General features: G+C 38.3%; 1 protein-coding gene across 1 annotated transcript in view; it reads left to right on the forward strand.

Annotated features, from left to right (window-relative positions):
* The first annotated feature begins 15,829 nt into the window (after nt 1-15,829).
* The window catches only part of LOC120527345 (rapamycin-insensitive companion of mTOR-like), a 151,142-nt gene continuing 140,112 nt past the window's right edge, over nt 15,830-26,859 (forward strand). The window contains exons 1-2 of the mRNA XM_039750640.1: nt 15,830-15,883; nt 16,033-16,080. Of these exons, the coding sequence (XP_039606574.1) occupies nt 15,835-15,883; nt 16,033-16,080 (97 nt within the window). The 5' untranslated portion in view covers nt 15,830-15,834. The remainder of the gene's footprint in view (nt 15,884-16,032; nt 16,081-26,859) is intronic.

Here is a 26,859-nt window from a genome sequence, read left to right on the forward strand (position 1 = left end):
TAAAGAGCACAGCCAGACTTCTTATAAAATGACAATATTTCACTAATCTTTTTTTTCATAAATGATTTGGATACACAGATCAACATATTGAAAGTATTTGACGTGTTTTTAGTCTTTTGTTCTCACTTTTGGACGGGTGTCCAATAGACAAAAATTTAAACTGAAGATCATCTACAGCTGTTTGTACTTCTACTGCCAAAATAATACTTTCAGAATTGGATTCTGGTTAGGACCTGCCCTTCATACAGTGAAGTTAGGAGGAAAAGACTGATAAGAGGTGGGGTTTTATGGACCATCCTGTCTGACATTGGTAATGTTATATTGTCTGGGTTTAGATAGCCCTAGAGAGGTACATCTCTGACACTGTCACTCAGGGAAGAGACAAAAAGACACCAAAAGCATCTACATTTACTATGTCGTCGTCTCTGTGCTTCACCAAAATAGTTTACTGTAATGTAAAAATTTTAAGGATTCTAGCTCTGTATTTTTCCAGTGTTCTATGCTGTGTTGCCAAATGCCAGGTATGTATCTATTTTTTTTTTTGAAGGTGCTTTTTTGTGGTAAGATCCTGAATGGCGTGGTTTCATCTACACAAAGCGTCAAGACACCTTCCACATTTCAAAGGGCTTAACTTTCACTACAAAATATAATGTTATATATATATAATGTTTCTCTGAGTGAGTGTCTACATGAGAGCAGATTTTCAAATAATTTAAATCTGTAGGCTAATAGCTGCACAAGGAAGTTTTTCTAAATGGAATTAAGGCATTAGAGACTAGGTGTATTTTTATAAAGGAGTGGAGAGTTGAGAAAGTTTAGAATAGCTCCACTGAACTCTGACCTGCTTAATCTAAAGGACCATGGACTTCACTTTTGTCCAGCAACACTGTAATTGGAACACAATTTATGTATCTAATAGTATTAAGTGAAAAGCAATTGGACTTGCTGTGTATTCTTGAAGATGCCTCACTTCCAATTTGAGTGGCTACTCCAGTTCAGATGAGTCGTGGGGAAATTAAATGGGATTACATCCTAATGTTCATTAACCAATTCAATCACTCTGGCATCAAGATTAAGTGAATGACATGACTAGAGATGTGAACTGTTGTAAAACTACCAGGGTAAAGGTATTAGGATGGCATTGCATTTGGCTGATGCTGTCAGAGGTCCAGACACAGGTTGCTTCTATTGCACCTCTAAAAACCAGTCATCTTCTCTGTTTAAAACGTGAACCTTATTATCCTGAAAAAAAATACTCCTTGTCCTTTAGCCGAACGTAGACAATCGAATCTTGGCCTAAAGATTTAGCACTCCTATCTTGGACCATGTGTTCCTTTAACAGTTGTTTCATCCTCTCCCGTGTAGAGATCTTTGCACTCCTCACTGCATTTAACTGAAGAAACAATGTTTTGCTTATGTTTGGGGGTTCCAGTTTCTGATTGAATGTATCGCCAGGTTCAAAACACACAGGAATGTGATGTTTGTTAAAAATCCTTTGAGAAATCTCAGGTACTTTTGGGATGACTGTGTTATTTCGCATACCCTACTTCTGTTCTTTGCTTCTCTGTTTGGTGTCTCTGATGGAGTGTTTTGCATGTTTTGATGTCCTGTGTTGATACATTACTGATGTAACAAAAGCCAGGAACACGAGTCGACTTAACTGTGAGTTGCCACCTCACAGGCTGAAAGGGAATAAAAGGCCTTATACCTGATAATATGGTCCAAGCAGGACTGTCTTAACGTATGGGCACAGTGGTGTGATAGACGGCTGGCAGCTCAACCGGGACGGGATGCCCATAGACTGGAAGGAGGGAGGAAGGCAGCTATTTTAGGACATTGCCTTCCCCAAGATTCTAGATGGCAGCTTCCTTACAGTAAAGCGGTGCCCCGGATTCCTGCAGGGCATCATGGGATATAGAGTTCGGCATCACAGCCCTGCTGGGTACCATGGGCGTCGCCAGGGGATGCCGAGCCCAGAAGTACTAGTAGGTCACGAGGACAGAAGCCCCGAAGTACTTCGGAGCTAATTTAGAAACTTGAGTTCTCTATCTGATCCGTAAGTGCTGGCAGGTCACGTGGACGGAAGAACAGAAGCACTTCTGGGTCGAGCACTATAAAAAAGACTGCTGGGAACACAGCCAGTGAGCCAGAGTCGGGTGGATGGTGGACAAAGCTTGCTGGGAGGTGTGAAGGAAATAGAGAGAGAAGATTTGTGTTTTGTGCTTTGTGCTTGTTTACTTGCCTGTTTATCTGTGCCTGTGGTGCTTGGAGGGCACTGTAAGACGGAAGAAAAGCAATTAAGCAACTTCTTAGTGCTTTTACCTTGTGTCCTGTGTGTCTGTCTGCTGGGTTTAAGGGGCAACAGTGACCTTAACATCCACAATGGGCACTGGCCAGGGGCCCCAGGAGCATAGGGGTCCATGATGTTTCAGATGCCTATGTCTGCTTCCGTTTTGCTATCAAAACAGCAGCCCCAGTGCACTTCTGACCCTGGGGGCCTATGATGCTGTTAAGATGGCCCTGGGTCCAAGCATTGCTTTGTACTTACTATGTCCTACCACTATTATGCAGAAGGTGTTCTTGCTTCTTGCCAAGTTCCCATGGCCTCTCGGACATGGCAAAGGCTACTGTATGTATTACTGACCCCAAGTATGTCCCTGTCTCTCCAAATCCTGGGGAAACATTTAAGTATTACTTGTCAGGGTTCACATTCTGCACTGCTGCCACTGCGTGTTGTCCTTTCAGGGCACCATTCATTACAGAATCCAAGACCACTTACAGGACCCTGCCTTCCCTCACTGGCACACCTAAGACAAGTCCTTGTCCCAGAATGAGATCTTTCTCACAGTGGGCTTTCTTCTACCTTTGACACCTTGATGATGCTCTTGCTTCTGACAACATCACTGTGCCTTGTTGCCTCTCAAAGTGCTTTAAGCCTGTCTTCAATGAAAAGAAAAATACCAATGTAAATGGAATAAACTAAAATAAAAACAAAAATATTTTAGTGACAAATGTTTTTATATGTTAGCATGGTATATAGGGATCAGAAAATATCATTGTATTGATTTCTAAAATGGGAATATAAAACACTGAAATAGACGCAACAGCAAAAACAGGTGATAAACGTTCAAGTCTTCTTCAGTTTCCTAAAAATAAAACCCTCATTACAGGGAAATCTTCACAAGCTGCATCTGTAAACTATCTGCCGTATTGCTAGCTAGGATTTGGCCAGCAGCAGCTGTTCCCTCTATTTCAGGTCATCACATGCTTTTTTGCCGCAATAGTTTGCATTCATTATCACCCACACTGACATGATGGTCTCTGTAACATTAGGTTCCTGTGAAAAACAAGGAGAAATGCAGAAAATGTGCTAAGTTGTTTGCCTATATGAGGCATTTCTGAACAGTGTTGTGGTGATGGGGGGGTCTATTTTCAATAAGAAAAAGGAAGCTGAAAGCTTACAAGCAAAGCTTTGCTTTTCAGAACACACAAAAGATTAGCAATAGTATATCTTCACAGGTGTCACCATTACACTTTTTACATACTGTACGTCCCTGCAGCTCAAGAGGTTCTTTTGTACATACAGTTTAACTCTTGGATCAAGTTACATTTTAAATAAGGAATCTATCTGTAACACTGACAAGAAGCTTGTCTTAAATTCTTGTTAAAGTCAGACCCTGCATGGTAATGGTTGGAGCAACTTTCTTAATTAGTCACCAATTACTGCTGCAAATGGTACACTGCCTATAGATTAATTTACTTGCTTTTTAAGATTTAGAAACCTTAATATTTCCAACAACCTAATAATAATGAGATGTAAAGTGAGCCAAGAGATGGTCACTTATCTCATTTGTACCTTTGTATCCATCATAAAATATCTGTTTTAATGGAACATTTGAATAAAGAAAAAGTTAAAGTTTGAGAAATATTGATCTGTCCAGACCCAGAGAATAAAAAACTCACCATCTTTGAAAATGTGTGATTTGGCAGAATGAGAGCTCTAAGAAGCCATAGAATTAAATAACATGCTTCATCAATAGCGAAATTAGGATTCGAATTAAGATGTAGTTTGTAGTGAAAAATGAATACCCTCCAGGAACTGAGTTTCAGACCCTTTAGTTAGCTGGTTATCTTTTCATTCACTCAGTAACTCACTATTATTTGGCTGCTGGTTAAGAAAACAAGAAATAACTAAGGGTTCTGAATCGAAAAAATCAAATCACCAATTAAAATAAAGGCAAAAATGTGCTCCACTAGCAGCAGTAGCCCCCACAGGACCTCAGGATGACACCCCTGACTTAAGTAGCTTCCATAGAGTCATGAAAAACTGGAGCCATTCTCAGTAGTGTCAGGTCCAAGGCAGTTATTATCCCTAGCTGGGACTAGATAACAGCAATAAGTGTAAAAAAATAGATAGAAAATATCACAAATCACGTGTAGTGAAACAGATTGTTATGATTATTAATTATGTCCGCCTGATAAAAATGAAAGCTGTGAGAGAACATTGGAAAGAAACAGAAGACACAAGTACTAAAGGGTATTGAGGTCAGAAATTTCTAAAATAAACATATATACAGTATGATACGTCCCTTTCCTAGTCTACTGACAACACACAACTGAAAAATATCCTCACTTTAATATAGTAAATATGTACAATTTTTAACAAACAATTCATTTACAAAGTGGAGTCGGTTTCTGGTTGATCCTTTATTCACAGTTATAGTGAAACCTTTCAAATATAACTCAACCCATTATTGACGCATTAATATTTTCAAAATGGAAGAAAAGATCAAATTAATATGCTCTTGGGCTTAACTGCTTTATTTTATGCAAGTGACCAATCCATTTTATTATAAAAGATTAAGAATTACATTGGGCTGTCAGCTACTGTTAATAGCTATTGCTGTGTTTATATCCCATTCACTTACCGTATTATCTGTCTACCTGTTACTTTGTTCACTTTCTTGTTTAATCCGTTATGGTGACTCAGAGCATCATCCACATGAGGTGCCAGGCAGAAATCCAACCCCACATCAGAACTATGATAACCAGAACAGGCCATTCAGTCCAACAAGCTTGCCCATGCCATTCACCCAGATTATCCAAAACAACATCTAGTGTAGATTTGACAGACACTAGAGTCCTTCTCTATAGTTTGACCTTTTGACCTGAAATTTGGTACACATATACTACGTGAGGTATACTGTCCGCTTTTGGGGTCATGACTTTTATTACCCTTTTTTTTTTTTTTTATTTTATTGTAGAGTCAGCTCTTGGCAATGGGCAGCAGGGTAGCTGTGTGGCACGTGCGTACAGTTGCCGTTTTCATCCCTACCACCTTCACTCTCACTTCCTCTGCCTCTTCATATCTTAAATCATACTTGAGGCAGATTGAAGACATAAGTGCCAGCTTAAATGAAAAATTAAGAAAAACGCACTAAGTAATTGCAACACAACAACAATGCAGACGGAAGAAGAGAAGAAGCGGGCCGCTAGGGTGGAGAAAACAAGAGCTGCTCACGAAGCAGCAAGCACATCAAGCTCTAAGCAAACAAATGCTAAACGTACAGAGAAAGAGGATGAAATCTAGGAATGCTCAAGTCAAGTGTATTCACTGCATGTTATCATGCAGTCCGCCGTTACTGGTTAAAAGATGATATGAGGCAAGTCTAATGAGTGATGTAGTTCTGCCGCAGTATTAAAATTGCTAGTTATACTTCCATCATTGGCTAATCATAACTTTATTGAAAATCAAGAAAATTAACCTTTAATTGATTCAGTTTTGTCTGAATTTTTAGCTAATATTATCTAGTTAATGAGAAGTAGAAAATACTTTATGATCTCTTTTATATTTTCAGGTGGTGTTTGATACCATTTGGGGTGGAGTGGTGACCATGGGGCTAGGGATCTGTGCCAGAAATCGGAAGGTCCCCTAAACAACAGAATTGACTGTACTCTGTTGGGTCCTTAAGCAAGGCCCTCAATCTACAATTGCTTTGTCCTACTATGACGTTAATCTGTATCCAGCCCTGCAAGCAGGTCCTCCAATTTACAGGGAAAACTTGGGGGTTGGTGGCAGGATTGGCACTCCAGCCACCTTAAAAAAGCTCAAATTGTCTTGTGGTTGGTGTTGCAATCAGTGCATGATCCCAAACCTCTCCTCTCCCTCTTTTATAACGTTATTTTTTTGTATTACTAGAGAAAGGTGCTAGGAAATAGGAAAAACTACTTCTTGGATAAAATATTTGAATGATCATATTTTTGAAAATCTATTTAATATTTTAAAAATCTGTTTACAATTAGTAATACTCTTAATATTAAAAATTGCCTTCCTTTATTATATCATGATTATTCAGAAGGTTTTCATACACTATAACCCTTAAATTATCTCTCTAATACCAATATTATTGCTCACAGGATTTACATTCTGAAACTCAGCTAAAGAAAGAATAAATTAACGACTTTATCCATTAATATTGGATACTTTTCTTATTGAAAATGGTGATTCTTTCATTTAATACTTAATTTGATAATTGTAGTATCCTCCTCCTTTTACACTATACACTTCTACATAACACATGAATCCTGTATGTGTAAAGGTCTTGCACTTTACATTATTGTCAACAATGTATAGTATACTAATGCAATGTTAATCATAAGTCACTGCTCACCTGAGGTGCAATTTTGAAAGATAAAATGTTGGTTTTCCTATTCGCCAAGAGGTTTCACAAATGTTATTGTTACTGCCGTCTGAACCATTTCATCCATAAATACTAAAGAGACACTTTAATTATAGTTTGAGGCACCCAGCTCTCTGTGACTCTGAAATGGATAAATGGGTTGGCAAGTGGATGTAAATACGGCTATTGTTGCAGGCAATTTTAACCAGACAAATCTCAAGTTATTTGTCCCAAAATTCTGTCAACACATGCTAGGTATTGCTTGAGGCAACAACATGTTACAACACATCCATATCAATAGTAAAGGTGCTTACAAACAGAGGCCCATCTATATGTACCTAAATCTCATCAGATCTCTTTTTCTTCCAATATACAGACTGTTTTTGAAAGGACCAAATTGTCCAATTGTATGTATTGAGAAATGTGTAAAGTAATAGTTATAATTTTTAACCTAAAATGATACTAAACAATATGCATCAGCTGTGTGATTTGTTGTAGCAGGAAACGTGTTGATAATTTTGTAACCTCCACAATGATGAGTCCAATCACAAATTGACGATTAACAACGAGGTATGGTTATTGATGAAAGCATAGGATGTTGCATTTAAATCTGTATAAAAGAGAAAAGAGCAATGAAACTGTCAAGAACAAAAACAAACAGCAGTTAAAAAGCAATTTCAAAAATAATGCATACCCACAAATCATGTAGTAAGACAAAAAGGGAATAATAGATTATCGGAGTAAATTGAACTGTGTAATGGCCAATTAGTTCTCCTAGCCAGATCAACCTGACATCCTTTACACTCATCTGAAATTCAAAAACAAAGAAGTTGCTAGTAGATCCTGTCACACGTGCACTTGGGAGACAGTTTATGGGCTCAGATACCTGTATGTTTTCCTGCCAGACCAGGGGTTGGCACTGCCCACTAACTCTTTCTCGTCTTTCCCTGCAGACCAGCCGACAAACTGTCAGCCTAAAGTCACTTTTATTCCTCAGAAGATACCCAACACCACTTCCTCTTCTGGTTATCAATATCCCACCTCATTCTGATGTCATGTCCGGTTCCCAGAATACCATTCTCCCATTACATCACTTCCCATTTACCAAATAGCAATTTTGTTTTCTTTTCAGTTCTGTTTTGATCTCATGTATGTAAAGGCCAACTCTAACTTAACCTTATTTCAAGTATACGGAGTGGACACCCAAACCTTTCACATTGTTTAGTGTATTCTTTTACAATCCATAAATTCAATGTGCTCTCACAGTCCAGAGAGAATATACTGTATGAACATTTTTGGTGAAAAGAAACACATATCAAGTTGTTAGATTTGATAGCATCAGTGGGTAGATACTCACAGCCATTGTTAAAGACTGCTTAATATCTACTGGAACCTTTAATATTTGTTTGGCTTATATATTATTCCGGTCTATTTTATCGCAACAATCATCACACTGTTCCATTCCATTCAAACAAGCATGGTGCTGCGGTGTCACCCACTGTATGGCTGCATTCTAGTCCTAATTTGGGATCCTGAGGCAGTTCGTCGTGTGGTGGGTACGGCAATGTGCTCTATCAGTGCATGCATCTAATCATCATTATAGTACTAATAAAATCATAATAACATGTCTGAATGACTATCGACCTCTTTTACTTACCCTAATTATAATTAGGTACCCTGAGAGGTTGGTCATGGCACATACTGGAACTAGCATTTCTGACACACTGAGCTTATATTGACATATCTACCCCACTAACAAATCCATCAAGTTGGCAATCTGTATAGTCAGCAACTATACTACCCGTGCTTTAGAACAGGTCATCTCCTTGAAGCTAAACATGTTCAGGCCTGGCCAGTATTTGGATGGGAGACTATCTAGGAAAAGCTTGAGTTGCTGCCGGATGAGGTGTTGGTGAGGCCAGCAGGGGGTGTTTACCCTGTGGTCTGTGTGTGGACCCCAATGCCACAGTGCAGAGATGTAGACACAGTACTGTAAAAATAGTGCTGTCCTTTGGATGAGACATAAAACCGAGGTCCTGATACTGTGGTTATTAAAGATCCCTGGCCATCTTTCGAAAAAAGTAGAGTTTATCCTGATGACCTTGTCCATTGTGGTCACCTTATTATCCCGTCTCTAATTAGCTAATGACCTCTCTCACCCCTTTACCACCTAATAGCTAATGTGTGGTGAGTGTACTGGTTTAAAATGGCTGCCATCGCATCATCCAAGTGGATATTACACATTGGTGGTGGTTGAAGTGGTTCTCCTCTGTCTATGTAAAGTGCTTAGAGTAGAGAAAAAAGTGATATATAAGTGTAATTAATTAATGAATGAATGAATTATTGCCCTGCATGCTGCATTAACTAAATAAAAGTACCAAAGTAAGAATGCAGTTCATTGACTTAATTTGGTATTAAGTACCATTACGTTCCTGAACCTACTCACTAATTTAGATTCAAAAACACTTGTATGATTTGGGATTCTCAACTTCGTTATTTATAGACCTCAATAACCAGTTTTGAGTTTTATATTTTGGACAAACTTTCTGTAAATCTGGAAAATGAAGTCTCTCAAGAAGGTATGCTCAGCTCATTGCTGCTGTACTTCCTGTTCAAACATTAAGTATGACAAATTTCAACTATAATTAGTTTTGCAGATTATATTTTGAATCTGAAAAAAATAAAACAAAAACACAGCTTGCAGGAAATAAAGTTCAATTCAGTTCATGTTGTGCAGACAACAACTTCTCCCTCTATGTCCAGTAAAACAAAAAGGCTGCTTATTGGATAATAGAAGATATGGGGTTAATGCTCAATCCACACAATGGGTCTATGGCTGAAAAGTGTGAGTAACTTCACAAAGGATCTATCATGGACCATCAGCTTCTTCTTTTTTTGTTAAAAAGGCACAACAACAATAATACTAAAAAGCTAAGTAATGTACTGTAAGTTTATTTCTTTGAATCCCTTCTAATCTTGCAAAAGTAAAGCAGAGATCACACTGACAGATACATTACAGTATGGTACAGCAATAGCACTGTTTCTGACTGGAAGCATCTGGAATGGGTGTTTCTATTAATTTTGGACATTTATGAGAATCCAAGCCTGTAATATGACCTTCGAGTCCTTTCACTCTAGCTACAAGTTATTCATCTTTCTGTTCACTCCCAAACGGGATGCACAAGTAGCTTTTATGCCAAGGTCATAGACGAGTGAGTGAGATTTATGATTTCTACTTTCAGTTCTTATTGGAACAGGGACCTTTTACACAATAGGTACTTTAGTCTCTGGCTTTGTTAAATGTGATTTTGTTGTGATTGATCATGGCCAATCACTACTGAGGTTTGCCATAGGTTTATTTTTTGCCCAAAATTTGACCTATCAAAGTTAACTTAACAGTTTTAGTCTACGCATCCAAACTATTCCAAAAAAACTGAGAACTGTATAATATGTTTATTCATTTGGCCCTAGTTTTTCAATCACCTCTGCACCCTCAATTCTATCTTGATTATTACAAAATACTAGGGGGCTTTGCCCCCTGCTCGCTTCGCTCACCAACCCCCGTGTTTGGTTTTCCGGATACACACTTGTAAGATTTTTTTTTTTTTTGAATTGTTGCTATTTCATTAGTTTCACTTTTATTTCAGAACTTCTGTAAAAACAATATTTGGAAACTTTCGCGTCCCTATATGCTGAATCTTTTAAATGAGGTCCGTGAGACTTGTGTTTAATGACTTTGTACCCTAATTCAGGATAGGTTTCTCTGTTCGGAATTTCAGCACAGACAAAACGATCCATATCATCAGCAGTTAATAATTTTTTTTGCAAAGTAACCAATAAATGCATGTGAGTTAAACCCCATTTTTGAAATTCTCTGACTTAAATTTTAAAGCCTTACAATATTTACATACTTCTGACATATCACAAATGTCCATATATTCGATCTCTAGTCTCCTTTTCGTTATTTCTCCGAGTAATAATTTCTCTTTGTTTGCGCTAATGCGATGTTTACTTTCTTTTTTTGACACTGTCGTTTTTGTCTGCTTTCATATTCTGCATCTTGCTCTACATGTGTTTAATGCCTACTTTTTTTTTAGTCTTTTCAATTCCAGTTTTTATTATCTCTAACCTGCTCTGCATGTGTTTGGCCCCCTTGTTTTATAACCGCTTTATGACTGTTTTCTACTCTGCCTTTTATTTCTTACCTCGTTTTTTCCTGCTTTTCTTTCGGTTACCCCTGGTCCGTGGTGATTATTTTCCCTTTTCCGAGTAATTTCCATTTGTTTGCGATACTGCAATCTTTACTTTCTTTTTTTTATACTTTCTAATTTTTCTAGTTTCATATTCTTTAACTTTCTCTGCATGTGTATCGCGCCAAGGGGTTTTTTTTTGAGCCTTTTGAATTCCACTGCTTTCATAATCTGTAACCTGCTCTTCATGTGTATAGCGCCAACCCCTTTGCTTGGTTAATTGAATATACTATTTTAAAAGCTTTTTTTTTCTTTTTTGGAAGCGTTGCTGTTGTGCGGGACCACAGATTCTCATAGCATATGGTCCACTATTGTGTACATGCACGTTTTGTGCATCGAATGATCCAAAGGCGAAAAGACTTTGTTTTACACTCTTTGCCTTTTATTTCTGACCTCGATTTGTCCTGCTATTTTTTCAATTTCACCCGGTTCTGATGATAAATTTCCATTTGTTTGTCTTTTTTTTTGATACTATAGCGACTGACATAATAAAGTGTCACAAAAGTTCTACTTTAACAGTCACCGACTGCGTAACCCCAAACACAACTTTCTAGCACCCTGGGTTTCGCCTCCCCCTTACCGCATCAATCAGCACCTATTTATCAGTCTTCCGTGCTATACTCTGCCTTCCCTCAATCAGACCTAACAGTCACTTAAAACAAAAAAGGCTTCAGCTTGGCTGGGACGTTATACAATACTTTCGAATTTTACTGCTTTCATATTCTGCACCTTTCTCTGCATGTTTATCGTGCCTTAAGTCTCTTTTCTCCGCGCTGCTCTTTCTTCTTTGCTGAGAGCACAGGATCTGTGTGTGCCACGTGACTTTACATGACTGAATGTTTTGCTGGCTGTCCGTGTTCTTATTTGATAAGAAGGGCGTGTCTTGCAAGAATCTTATGTTCCATGCCCCCGCGAGACTGCCCTGGGACAATCTCTTGGCACCAAGTATCATGTTTACGGTCTCCGCAAGACGCTCCGTGGCCAGTCTTTTTTGTCTCACAGGTCTTTTAAATGTCTTCCGAGAACTTCCGAGAAGATCACGTATCGTCGCCTTGCTTTTCCATTCCAGGATTTTTTTTTTTATATATAGAGAGACTAAATCCAGACAGGCTTCATCTCATATTAGATCTTTAATGTATTTTTTTAAAAAACAAGTCACTGATTACTTCTAAAAACACCTGCTCTTGTGCTCTGCTATTTGCAAGGTTATCCCAGTTAGTATTTGGGTAGTTAAAGTCCCCCATGACTATAATATCCCCCTGTAAAGTTGCCATTTTAATATTACCAAAAAGATTCATCAGATTTGCTTTTCTTTTCTTTTGTAAGCATCCTGGAAAAAAAGCACTTTTTCAAGAAGTGTGTAATAAAGCAATTTAATTTAGAATCTTTACCTTCAATCTCTTTTATAGAATTAAATAAAAACTCATTATGAATCTAAATTGTAATTAGAAAGGGCTGGCTCCTGACGCTGGTGCATCTGAACTTCGTACAGATATCTCACAGTGCTTGAGTGATGTTTTCTTTTATGTCTAACTTTTTTCTCATTTGAATTAGTTTTTTAATAAGTATTGTTGTTAAACTGTGCTAATCAAAGCCAACAATGACTTGATGACTTCCATGCAAAATAGCTTATAGTCCCTTCAAATTATAACATAATTAATCCCTCAGTCCTTTACAAGTGGAATTATTATCTGCATGTATTAGGTCTATAATTAATAAATAAACAGGCCATGAAATCACAAGTGTGCTGGCTTAAATTGCATTCCAGCTAAGCTTGTCAGTGAGGGAATTATTTCACTGAGGATGCTGCAAACAATCCTTCTACCATACTGACCACTGATTTTTGCACAAAGTGACAATTAATTGACAAAGCATTGCTGGACAGTGTACAACACCGCGTGTGTCTGCACACATCAAAGCATCCCAATTTGCACACCTGTGCAATATTTAGATTTGTTCAAATATCTTCTTCTATCAGCAGCAATGCCACCTGCATTTCAGAACAGGTAATCCACGTGAAGCTAAGTGAGTACCTGTATGGGAGACCAAATAGGAAAAACTTGCGTTGCTGCTGGAAGAGGTTTTGGTGAGGCCAGCAGGGGGTTCGTACCTGTGGTATGTGTGTGTAGTGCCGTGACCAGGGCAATGTGCTGAAAAAATGATGCCATTATTAGGATAAGACATACAACAGCGGTCCCAACGTTTAGTGGTTAAAAAATATCCCTAGGCATACTTTGAAAAGAGTAGGGTGTTTTCCAATGACCTGGCTAACTTGCCCACCATGTCCTGTTCATTCTGGCCTCCAACCACCCATCATCCCCTGTTGGCAAACTATCTCTCTCCCCTCTTTGCCACCAAATAGCAATTGTGCGATGTGTATACTGGCACATAAATGACTTCTGTCTCATCATCTAGATGGTGGTTAAAGTGGTTCCCCACTGCCTAAGAATTACATAAGGATTACTTATGAACACTTTGAAATCATTTCTTTTTTTTATTTTTGTTTGGCACCTCCTGACTCATCAGTATGAGAAAATCCCAATATATATATACTGTTCAACTCGTGTTGATGTCCAGTTATGCAAATCATTGAGCTTTATTGGGTGTTTTGACTTTTTGGGCCATATTCTGTGCAGGAAATGATAAAGAGTATGCCAATTGGTGTCTTCGAGAAAAATGAGAAGGACCTTGAGCTGTGCATGCCTCATCAACCAACCCTAGGGATTCATTTCCTAATGGAATATGAAAGGTCAATATTACTTCTTTTCACAAAAACAGGGATCAGTAATATATGCACTTAGAGTGTCGTTTCATACTATTTCGAGCTTGCTGATCATGAATATATATTTGACATTTGATTTTTTTTTTTTAACCAGTGGTTTTAGCCCTCTAAGAGTCACTCCCAGAAGGTTAAAAATAACAAAGTTCAAACAAAAGCAATTGAGGTATCATTTTAGACTATTTCAAAGTCAGTGATTATGAATATAATGTTATTATTGATCCTTTATTTGAGATCTAGTCCTGTATGGACCTCTATCAGAGCATGAAAGTGACCAATTACAATTATAATTTAGAATATTTAGACTTTAAACATTTAAATTGAAGTACACATTTTTATATTTCAGGTATTTGACACAACTACTCTTGTATATTATGTACTTCTACTGCATGAAGCAAATCATTCCCTTTCTTATGAAAACACCGATTTGAGGAGGCACACGCTATTTCTGAAATGTACTTTCATTATTAGGCTTACAAAATGTTTTGAAACTTTATTCATAATTCAAGCCACTATACTATAATAAGTAGTCAATGGTTTAATTATAAATGACAGTATGAAGACAACTTTCATGCAATTGTAATACAAATCAACGGAAACCTTTTATACCCACAATATGATTGATTCATAGTATAGTATTTACATTTGACATTGCATTAAAGAAGGACAAAGCTCAAATCAGGGCTAATAATTTGAGCGGGACTGTCCCGAGTTCAACATACAAAACCAGTGCCAGTGCCACATTGCCTCTGAAAATCTCGATTGAACAAAACTTGTAAGTAGAAAAAATCTTAGTTCAACTTCATATTAAATATCTAGTTAAAGTGACTTGACAAATTTTTGTAGACAGCCTGGCGTACCAACGTTTATGAATACAATTTGTAACTTTCAGCTGAATCTGAGTGTTTGAATTGTGTGTGTTTGGGTACGTCGTGTGCTTGTGTCGTTGTATGTTTCTCGTGATATCATGGCTACTCGTGCTCTTGTGTAATGCGTTTTGAAAGTGAAGCGATACTGATAAAGACTTTCCGACTAACAAGGTAGGTTATATCTGGATGGTATTTACATATTGTGTTGTATTATATGAAACAAACATCCATCCGTCAAGTTACCGGTACCTAAATTTTGAAAGAAAAAGAAATGATGAATTATGTTATATACATAACCGTGTGAAATGTTTATATTCATATTTGTGTTAGTTAATATACATTGAAATATTGCATTACTACTCGCACTAAGTGCTTGTGTAAGTAAAATAAGCAAAAATCAAGATTGATCATTCAAAGTGTACTATTGTGATTGTCTATTTTATATATGTTCCCTTGTAAGTATGTACTTATTTACATATACTTATATGTATAGATTACACATGTTTATATGCCTAATTATAATCTAATTAAAATGATCTTTTTTTCTTCCTTAGTTCCTTAACATGTTTCTTTTTGGTCGCTCTAAATAGTGGCTGTCCCGATCTGTGACTTCGGAAATCTGGCAACCCTGTCTCACACTCTTAGTTATTTCGATATTCTACGTTAATTATACTTCCATATGAAAATATTTTCTTATTATGAAAATATTTTCTTAAAGTGGGCGTTTCACTACGTATGTGTTATGTTACTTTTTCTACTTAATATATTTTGCTCCTTACAGGCTGTTTTCAGTCCTAGCAACAGTCATGTCTATATCTCCGTTGATCTGCTTAGATTCTGGGCTGTGCTCACATTTTCATTTACCGCCTTCCTCTACCAAAATTGTTTGTACCTCATACTACCCACCAACCTCAAGAAAATAAAAAGTGCATTCCACCGCAAGTCTTGACAAAGGGAAATAACAGATATATGTAATTGTATGGCGGTTCTGCTTTGAAGCCATAATTCACGCTCGATTCCACCAAACAGGGTGCAAAAATGCGTTTACAATTCCTTTCGGTCTTATTAATTTATCGCTCCAAACATTTTGCCGAAGCGGGCGACAGTTAAAAGCCGCTTCAGGCCACAGCGTGTCGCTAACGTCCAAGGTGTTTACGTCACAAATTTGTACCACGGAGAAGGAGAGGGAGCCGGTTAGCCAGGAGCACTCTCGCGATATTCCTCGAGGTTTCCGGTGTTGTGAATGTTCCACAAAGATGGCGGTCAGCATCCGCGGCCGTCAGATCTGGAGCATTAGGATGCGAGGTAAGACAGGCACATACCTGCTAATCGATCCGTCGACGACTGCGATTTCCCTTTTTGGACGGTGTGCACACGGTTTCGTCAACGTTTTTGAGTTGGAGTGCTCGTCCCATTAGTTCTTACTCTTGTGTTTTTTCTCTTGTGTTTGACAGGTCGGAATGACAGCGGGGAAGAAAATGTACCGCTCGATCTCTCAAGAGGTGAGGAAGGCAGACACACGGAGGGGGGTGGAGGGAGGGGGGTTGTCTGGAAAACCCAAAATAAGAATGAAAAAGTGGCAAAAGGTTTTGATGCTGTTTTATCGAGCACGGATCTTTTTTGCACTGCAGCTGCTGTGACCAACATTTAGCGAGTGATGTTTCTGTAAATCAGTGGAGTGGCGTTGAGGTTATTGTAGTGTTTTCAACAGAGCTACTGATTAGAATCACTGCACTGTCTATCACCCTTGTATACACACGTACACATTCCGACCGGACTGGAATTTATGTGTGCTCCCTGGTTGTGGACTGATAGGAGGAACCTGGCAAGGGGAGATGTATTGTGATTTTTTTTTTCATGTTGGGTTGTATTTTGTTTTGCTTTTCGTCTGGGGTGGAGTGGGACTGTAGGAGACGTCTCCCCCACGTGTACAAAAAGAAAGAAAAACAGTTATTCTATTGTTGCTTATCGAAGCGCAACCCTTGCTACTCCAGTATTTTGCTTCCTTATTTATTACACTGTAAACCAGGCTGTGGTCATCCTACATCGCAGTGAACCGACTATTGAGAAGAATCCGCTCTGGACTTCCTCCTTCTGCGACAGCAGCAGCCAACGGCGTGCCTGCTGTTAACGCGTCTGCTTTTGGGAGGGGTTTGGAGGTTTAAAATAATAACATAACTTACTTTGTGGTCTTAATCCACGTCTGTCTAAGGAGGTGTTTAGGTACTTTGTCCCTAGAACCCCAGAGGTGCTTTCTCCCCCGAATGATACGTCACGCTGGAATTTCTGTATTCTGGCCTTTGACACACTTTATTCTACGCAAATTTGAGGTATTTTGCAGGGAAAAACAAATTAAATTAAATTGTAAGCAGATTGAACAATGAATAATAATATTGATGCAAATTAGCCGATGATAGTATGAACAGCAGCAGTTTAAAATAGATACGTGGTCTGATTTTTGTTTCGGCTTTTTATGCTTTTGCATGTGTAATATTCATATATCTAAGCTGTATTAATCAGTTCATGTACACTTTTACACACACACAGTGTTTCTTTAGGTTTGTACTTCTGGGTTCCACTTGGCTTGTTCTTATTCTAGCTTTGTGTTAGTTTATTTCATTCTTATTTTTTCCTTTAGTATATTTAAAATTTTCTGTGTAAGGCTATGGTAACCTATGGAAGTATTTAGTTTAGCATTTTTATGAAGTTGCCTTCTTTGAAATTAATCAGAATAGTTTCAAATATAAATGGATTGCATCCCTGGTATAGCAAGAACAGAATAACACCCTGTATAATTAAGCATTTATAGGAGTAGTGTATTTCCTGTCAGTATTTAATAACGTATCTGTAAGTGTCACAAAAGTTAATTAACGTTGAAAGGAAAATTAGTCACAACTTTTCATCAGAACTTTTTTATTTTGGTTGGGTTACTTTTGGATGCATTGTTTTCATTTTCCAGATGCATCTGTATATCCATTTTTTTAAAACTTGTTCATAAGAGTTCAGGATGAAAGGGAACAGGGGGCTAATTGGCATGGACTTGGGTGAAAAAATACATAGATCAAAAAACAGGAAAATGCATACACCAAAAAAGTGTGCATACTTGTTTGGCCGTCAAACCTTTCCTGGTTGACACCCGGAAATAAACATATATAGACTATTCTAATTAACCTTGTACATATGCAGTCATGAAGCTGCTGACCTTCATTGGCAGATAGAGCAGCCTCCCTTCTGATGCATCGAGTCCTGTGCTGCACTCTGCAACTAAGCATGCAAGAGCCAGCACAACAATGTAGTGCCTCTTCTCAGTGTTTTGGGGTTCGCAGAAAGGCATAAGGCGCCAGCATCTGGGTGAGCAGCCACTATCACTTGGCACATTTAATGAATTAACTCCTGTTACAATGAATAGTATTGTATAGGTGGGATGAAAAACTGAGGGTTACCAACAAGCCAGCCAGCACATATTGTAGCATCCTATCTGCCAAAGCTACTTTGTCTCAGAGTAAATGAAACATAGATTGACCCGGGCCACCAAGTCACAATGTGGCAGTTTATTTTTGGCATCATGAATGATTTGTGCATAAATGTAGCATAACTGTTTACAGTTAACAAATGCATCTTCATTCTCACTAGGTGCCATTTTTGCAATATAAGTGCAGTGTAGTACTACAATTACATTAGGAAAACCACACAATGCTAAACATTGCCTATTTATTTTGCCAAAAACATGTTATTTTTTTATGTATGTACACCCACCCCCTATGAAAACCGAATGTAGTTCCTCTTGGGTCAATAATGGCTTCCAGCACAACATGCATGATAAAGTGAAGCTTGGTGGAGTTATTCCTGACTTGTGCACCAGTATGTTGAGAAGTGACAACAGGTAGCAGATATAAAATAACAAAACAAACAAATAAGTACCGGTTGTAGCTTTGAAATATGCAGCATTGGCCTTCTTAAAAGGGTACTAAAACAAGAGTCTATACATTCATTCATCTCCTCAGCTTCAGAAAAACAGCCCTGGACAGAGTGTTAATATATCACAGAACATAATCATGTACACATCACCAACTGGTTACACATTTTATAGCCATAAAATATATTGTCTTTCCTTTTAGCACTAGGCTTTTTGTGCATTTTGAAGAGCACAAAGCTATATATTATCCCCTGTTTTCATTGATGCAGAAAGTAATCGGGTATGCATAAATGTCAATGGAAAAATGATATTTGATTTATTTTTTAAACTGCCTGTCAGAATGTCAGTGTTTTACTTTATAAAAAATAGTGTTGAAGTCACCCCTATGATGTTTATATACAATACACCATCTCTCTTTTTCTGTTCATGTCTTGAACGTATTTTGTGATAATCTGAAATCGCTTGCTAGCTAATGCACTACAGCAAAACAATTTTCCACTGCATCTTTAATAATCAGAATTAATAACAAAGCCAACAGCCCGTTAGAAATTGTATATAAAGACATTTGTGTAGAAATGTGTGTGGCAAAATTGTATTTGTATAGGGAGAGAGAGAAAGAGATCGAGATCAAAGCACTGTTCGTTTTATTTCTTATAAATTCCAGATTCTAGGAAAGGCCAAGAGGAACTTAGTGATAATGATACACCTTGTGCCTGCAATGTCCAAGATCAGCTGATGAGTTTATCCAAGAGTACCAACAGATTAAAACCAACAAGCTCTCAGTATCCAAGGGTAGTGTGAAAGTTATCAAGAAGAGCATAAGGAGGTTGACAAACAGGAGGAGACAATTCTGTCCATTAGGCTGTTTTGGCTAGCTAATAGCTACAGTAAGTTATGTCTGTTTTTCAGATACTTTTCAAAAGTCTTCAAGGTTCCTGCATAAATCGTCAGTTTGTTCTAAATTCCACAACTGCTTGTGTATAAAAATATTTTCTGGCTTCAGTCTTGAATGCCTTTCCCCTTAGTTTCATCTATTGTCCTTGAGTATGTGATTCTCTGTTTAACTGAAGGAATTCTGCTGGATTACCATTTTCAGTACCATTTGAGAATTTTGAAGACCTGGATTAGGTCCCCATGCAGCCTTCTTTGCTTGAGACTGAAGAGGTATAGTTACATGAGCCTGTCCTTTACTATTGAAAAGCACTTGGTTATTCTCCTCTGTACAGCTTAAAGAGCTATGTCTTTTTATAATACTGTGACCAGAATTGCAGACAGCACTCTAGAGGTCTCACTTGTACATTATGCAATTTGAGCATAATATTCCTTTGATTTATTCTTAAAAGATTTTACATCTTCTTCCATATCTTTCTGCCCTTGTCATCTTGTTCTGTTACACCCATCACCTGCATGTCCGCTCTCACCACATCCATAAACCTTCTCTTAGGCCTTCCTCTTTTCCTCATACAGCACCTGGCAGCTCTATCTTTAACATCCTTTTCCCAATATACCCAGCGTCTTTTATCTGCACATGTCCAAACCAAAGCAATCTCATCTCTCTGACTTTGTCTCCCAACCGTCCAAGTTGAGCTGACCCTCTAACGTACTCATTTCTTATCCTGTCCATCCTTGTCACACCCAATGCAAATCTTAATATCTTTAACTCTGCTACCTCCAGCTCAGTCTCTTGCATAACCTAACATTTTATTAGCCTTTTTTTAAGTGTTTCTGCTCATTGCCTTAGGATGTTCACAGTTGTGGGCACATTGATATCAATGAAGCCTAACTGTTGATCACAAAACTTTACTGAAAGTGATGTGTTCATATTTGCTCTTTTGTTACTGAGCTGATGAGAGTGAGATTTTTTTTTGTCCTGTCATTTTAAATCAGACATCAGAAGGCAGTAAGTAGAACAACATTGTTCAGCTTCTTATAAAATGAAAACGTTTAAAGGTATTCCCTTGAGAAAGTCAGTGTCACTATGATTTGGGATGCACAATTTGTAAATTTAAACTCTTGAAGCATTTAAGGTGATTTCGACTTCACAATAATGTTATTGAAAACCTTCTTTAGCATAGTAATGTACAGTCACACATACACACACACACTTCTCAAAATCCATGAAGCAAATGAAAAACTCGGATGAACAGGTCTTCTCCATCCACTATATCCATTGTCTTGTTGCCTCATATTTGTACTTGTTTGGGGCTGTAAGAGGTACCATTCATGAGAAAACTTTTGGGATTGATATTGAAGTATTAATGAACTGACCATGAATTATGCTACAAAATTATGTTGCACATCCCACATGTGTGTATGTACTGTAGGTTTATATGGTATATTGGAAGCAAAGAAGAAAAATCCAATTGTTGAAATGGTATGGTGCCAGCATTTCTTTAATTTAGCTATCAGAAGTAAATTGTAGTTTTCAGGCGTTCATTAGCTTGATTGGTACCCAGCCCCGCTTCACTAAATTTGATTGCTAAATTGATATATGCATTACATCTGGTTCGAATCACCAGGGAGGTCTCCCCACACTTCAGATATATACACTGGACACTCCAAGGAGCAAAAACTCCTGTTAATAATTTGTAAAGTGTGGGGTAGCAGGGAGGTGCCCGTATTTGTGGGCTGGTGAATGAAGCAGATGTTAGACGTTGGGATTTGGGTCGAGCAGTGAGGTTATTCATTACTTGCTTTGAAACTGTTTTGGTACCGGTACTGAGGTTTGAAAGCTGGTATTGATACTGAAACCAAAATTTTTGTACCGATTCAACACTAACTTACTGTATTTCTCTGTAGCCACGCTGTTAGGTACACATTCTTTTTTAATGAAAATATCTACCCCCTTAAGAACTTTAGTTATTGTTGTTATTGTTAGAAAATGTTAGAGTGACTAAGATGTGTGATCTGTGTTTTTTTTTTTTGATTATGAAGTTATTGTTGGTGTCAGAGGAAGCTGGTTCTGCATCTCAGTAATAGCTGTTCTGCTGAGATGTCCATGCACTCTAGTCTCTAGAGTTCACAGATAATAGTCTTTTAATAAACAAAAAACATCCAGTGAACAGCAGTTCTGTGGGCAAAAAACTCCTTGTTAATGATGAAAGTCGGAGATGATTGGCCAGACTTAAATTTACAGCATTTCTGCATGTACAAAATGTTATGAAATGAATGGGTGGCAGCAGCAGTATGGAAAGAAGACTAATTGTGGGCATGTCATCACAAAATGGAGTCTTAGTAGTCATCTTCTAAATGTCTTAGATATACTTAAATTTGTCAGTGAATGCATCCACTTTTGAACCAGGCTGTAAAATTTGGTGGCATGATGATAGCTGTTGCTTAAGTTGGCAACATTGGCTGCAAGGCAGGAACCAGTTTTGAATGAATTGCAAGTCAATAGTAGGGTACATTCAAGTGCACATACTGAAACTTTCTCCTACATAGACAGCTTAAAGTTGTTATTTTACCTTACCTTCATGCCTTCAGGATGTGGGAGGAAAGTGGAGTATTCAGAAAAAACCCACGCAGACAAGCAGAGAATGTTTTAACTTTCCTCTGGCAGTGCCTGCTACAGTTGTAACAAGTAGATAACACTGTATCTGTGGTTAGTTTATGATGCTGATGAAATGAGCTGCTCTGTATGTTTGTGCCAATAAAACGTTTTTAAGTAAATGTTTCCAAACTGCAACATTGAACAGACATTTGACTAGCTTAGATTTTTGTGCTGCTTTGTAGTATGAGGCAGGCCCCTCTAACAGATAAGACAGAACTTTATTTGTTCTTGGGGAAAATTTACAGAAGCTCTTTAAATAAATAAATATATACTGCACACACACGCTATACTATAAACACACACCCGAATGACTAAAAAGAAAGAAAACATCTGATGGCAGCCCAGTCACAGTGAGTGAGGCATTACAAAAGTATATTGTTGTTGGTGTAAAGGAGCCCCAGTTGTGTTGTGACCATTCATTGGCTGAAAGTACTCAGTGTTAGTGTGTTTTGGAAAGGATGAACCACATTGTTCTTAATGCCACTCAGTTTTGTTTTGGGCTGGCTGTTTTGAGCAGCTGTTTAAAGCTGATCCTCCAGCTGGGAAGTTGGACACCTCTGTGTTCATGGTTCTTGACTCTGATCCTCCAATTAGCTATGAACCACCCTGCCTCACTGACATTGCACAGGTGGTGAACCAGCTGAGGGTAGGGAAGGCTGTAGGGATCTGCGATTTCTGGGGTGAGCTTCTCAAGATTGGTGGTAAGGCTGTCCTCCTTGCATTGCAACCAATCTTTGCTTCCATTTGGGAGATGGGCATCATCCCAACTTACTTGAAAACAGGACTTGTCGTCCCTGTCTGGAAATGTAATGGTGATCGCCTGGATTGCGGCAACTGCAGGGGAATAACACTGCTCTCAGTGCCATTTAAGGTGCTTGCTAGTGTCATCTTCTGTAGGATCTATGCTCACTTGCTCACATCCTATACCTGCAACCGGAGCAGTCTGATTTTATGCCTAAGGAGTCTGTCATCAATCACATCCTGGCACTGAGGGTTCTCATGGAGTGTATACATGAATATCGGCAAAGCTTCTTTGCAGACTTTGATACAGATTTTTGTAAGGTGTTCGAGTTGCTCTAGCTGCCCTGTAGGACATCCTGAGACTTCGCGGGATCCCTCCGAAGTTGCTTGATATCATGGCTGGCCTGTACAATGGTACTGTGAGTGCTGTGCAGAGTGAGGACAGAACTTCTGCATTTTCCCAGATGATTCTGGATTTCATCAGGGCTGTGTTCTTGCTTCTACTTTGTTCAGTGCTTGCATGGACTGGTTGTTGGGCAGCGACGTGGGAGCAGAAAGATGATGAAAAAAAGATTTGCTTACCTTGACTTTGCTGATGATGCTCTGATCTTTGTGGAGTCAATGGAGGTTCTTATCAGGGCTCTTGAAAGACAGCAATGAGTCTGAGTGCCTAGGCTTGTGAAATTCCTGGATAAAAACCAAGATTCAGGCCTTTAATGACCTCTTGGGCGCAGCCGTTAGCAGTGTGTCTGTCTGCAGAGAGAATGTCAACCTCATTGAGAGGTTTACTTACCACAGCAGCGACATTCATGTCTCTGGTGACTCTTCCTACAAAGTCAGTAGACTTATTGGGAGAGCGTGGGGTAGTTTTGGGTTGTGAGAGCACTGGAAATGGGTTTGTGGTGCTCCCACTATCTTTGCAAAAGGATAAAGGTCCAAGTCTTTAGAGTCCTGGTGCTTCCTGACTTGCTATATGCACATGAGACGAAGACTGGACTCGTTTGGTACTGTGTCTCTTCGGAAAATCCTGGGGAACTGCTGGTTTGACTTTGTTTCAAATGAGAGGTTGCTCATGGAGTCCTGAGTTAGGCACATTACTTGCATTGTGAGGGAGTGACAGTTGCTACGGCCATGTGGCGCAATTCCCCAAGGTTGATCCGGCTCTTAGGATCCTCATTGTTGAGGACCCGAGCAGCTGGACCAAGCCAAGGGAATGCCAACGTAACACTTGGATGTTGCAGATAGATGGTCATTTCTGGGGGGTGGGAGTGGATCGCGTGTCTGCCTGGGAGGTTGCCAATGAGCATCCCAAGATGTTTCGTCGTGTGGTGGGTGTGGCAACACACTGTACCAGTGCATGCTCCCTAACTTGACCTGACTGTCCAGAGTGCATTTCATTAATGAGCCTGCCCTTTTAATTATTTTTTTGATTTGGTGGGCCTCTCTTGAAGTGATGCTACCAGCCCGGCAGACCACAGCCTAGAAAATCACACTGGCCATAAAAAGAGTTGTAGAAGATGTGACCAATGTCATTACCCACATTAAAGGAGTGCAATCTTCTAAGAAAAAAATAACCTGCTTTGTCCTTTCCTATATAGTTTCTCTGTTATGACACTTGTTCAACCTGTCATTGACCTGGACCTCCAAGTACTTGTAAGAGTGCACCACCTCTACATCCACTCCCAGATTGTTGAGCAAACAAGCTGTCTCTTTGGTATGACGAAAGTGAATAACCATTTCCTTGGTTTTGCAGATGTTAAGTTGCATACAATTCTTTCTGCACCAAAAAAAAAAACAAAGTTATCCACCTGATTACTATTCTATTGTCTCGTTTCCTTTATCAATGCACCCCATAAGTGCAGAATCATCACAGAATTTCTGCAAGTGACATGACCTGGTGTTATATTTACAGTCTGAGGTTCACAGAGTGTTGAGAAAAGGAGACAGGATTGTTCTCTGAGGTGATCCAGTGTTGCTCATATCCGTATCAGAAACAACAGTCCTTGTCTGAAAATGCGGTCTGCCCGAAAGGTGGTCTGTTTCTCAGGACACCATAGATTCCTCCACCTGCATATCTCTGCAGATACCCTTAAGGGGAGTAAGTAGCTGGATGGTATTGAAGGCACTGGAAAAAATCAAAAAACATAATCCTTGCAGTGCTGCCACTTTTATCAGATGAGAATAAGCCTTGTGGAGCAGATAGCTAATTGCATTCCCCACTCCATTCTTTGTCCAAAAAATAAACTGCAGCGTGTTCAGGTGGTCTACTTCAACAGGTAGTCCAGCACCAGTCTCCCAAAGGTCTTCATGATGTGAGATGCCAGTGCCACTGGTCTGTAGTCATTAGGTGAAGAGACACCTGCCTTCTTTGGAATGGAGACAATGCAGGATGTTTTCCACACCAGTGGCATTTTCTGGAGCCTTAGGGACAGACTGAACAGATAATGATCCATCTAATGGGTTAACAGTAGCTGAGAATCAGATACATGCTTTGTCAGTGTGCCTTCTAAAACAGCCTACATCACTGCTAAACATGTACTCTCAAACACTAAATTTGTGATGCTCATTGAATTTTTCATGGAAAAATATTGTCCATTAATAGAAGAGCTAAATTGTAGCAAACACAATGAAGCCACATTTGGCACATATTTTCATGGCACAGGAATGACTGAGATGCAGTCTCAAATTACGATTTCATTACCACACTCTGGGCCATTTCTGTTACCTGGCTATTTCTGGGTAAGTATACAGGCATAATCAATAGCAACATCTGATTCTTTATATGTGGCACTTTGAAAACAGCACAGCAAAAATATTTTTTACAAAATTTATTAAGTAATGGATTGATCTCAAGTTAAGAAATTGATTTCACAAAGACAGGCTTAAGGTGAAGATAAATGTACTGTAAAAAGGGGTGAAAGATCTTAAATATTAAGTCATGTTTTTAAAAAGTTAATTATTTTGGTTTGTCCATTAAATATTACTTTCATTTTAGTTTTAATTAACTGGCAAGTATCATACACCATACAAAGTGACATGTTGATAAACCTGATTTGTTTTTATACTAGCAATTTCGTCAATACAATGTTCTAAATTAAATTATTCTGGGTAATAGCAGTATTTAATAATCCCTTTGTGTAACTGACATAGTATTTGTATTTTGATATTCTTAGCAATAATTTTAAGTAGTATTTTTACAATTATTGAACAAAAAATGTAAGTGAATACATTTTGCTTGTGAATATGGTAAGGCAAATTAAGTAATCTTTAATGATGATATAACTCTTTATAAGACCCGCTGAAATACACTCCAAGCCTATAAACTCCTCTCCTATTTGTAGTTACAAAAATAAACTTCAGGCTTGGGCCTAATAGTGAGGGAAAATGCTTGATTACAAAAGGTTAAATCTAATAATTTGAACTGAGCCCAGACATCTTGATTGAAAAGCAAATATGCTAGCCATAAAAACTACTATCACAACCTCTGTGGCACAGTTTCCCTGTCTATAGATCACAGATAGTATTTTATGCTATTTGCTATTTTGAAACTGTTTTTGTTTATCAAATTTGCCCAGATATAATTTGCATTTTATTTTGCTGTATTTTTAAAGTGACAAAAAAATATTGTTTTTAGACTTAAGTACAATCAGTGTTCTCAAGTTATTGCGAGATTTGAGTCAGACTTGGGGTTATGACCACTAATTCTGATTCTGAGCAGTCCCTTGGGGCAAAGCCAAAGGTTAGATCTCAAAATCCTGACTAATGACTGAAAGCACCTGTGCAGCATAGTTCAAGTGTTTGGTTTGAATACCAAAGCTGTGTATAACAAAGGTTGTGCTTTATTTGCTATATATAGAATATGTATACTGTATATATATATATATGTGTGTGTGTATGTATATGTGTATATGATAGCATATGTGTATGTATAAGGAGCATACATGTCTATGTGTACTAGTAGAGGTACCCAGTGTAGTTCAGGGAACTTTGATATTACATCCTTGAACAGTTGAGTATGTGAAAGGGCTTTTTTTTTTTCTTAGTTTTCAAATTGGGGCAAAGATTTACAAATTC

This window comes from Polypterus senegalus, chromosome 4 (genome assembly GCF_016835505.1).
Source record: "Polypterus senegalus isolate Bchr_013 chromosome 4, ASM1683550v1, whole genome shotgun sequence".
NCBI lineage: Eukaryota > Metazoa > Chordata > Cladistia > Polypteriformes > Polypteridae > Polypterus > Polypterus senegalus.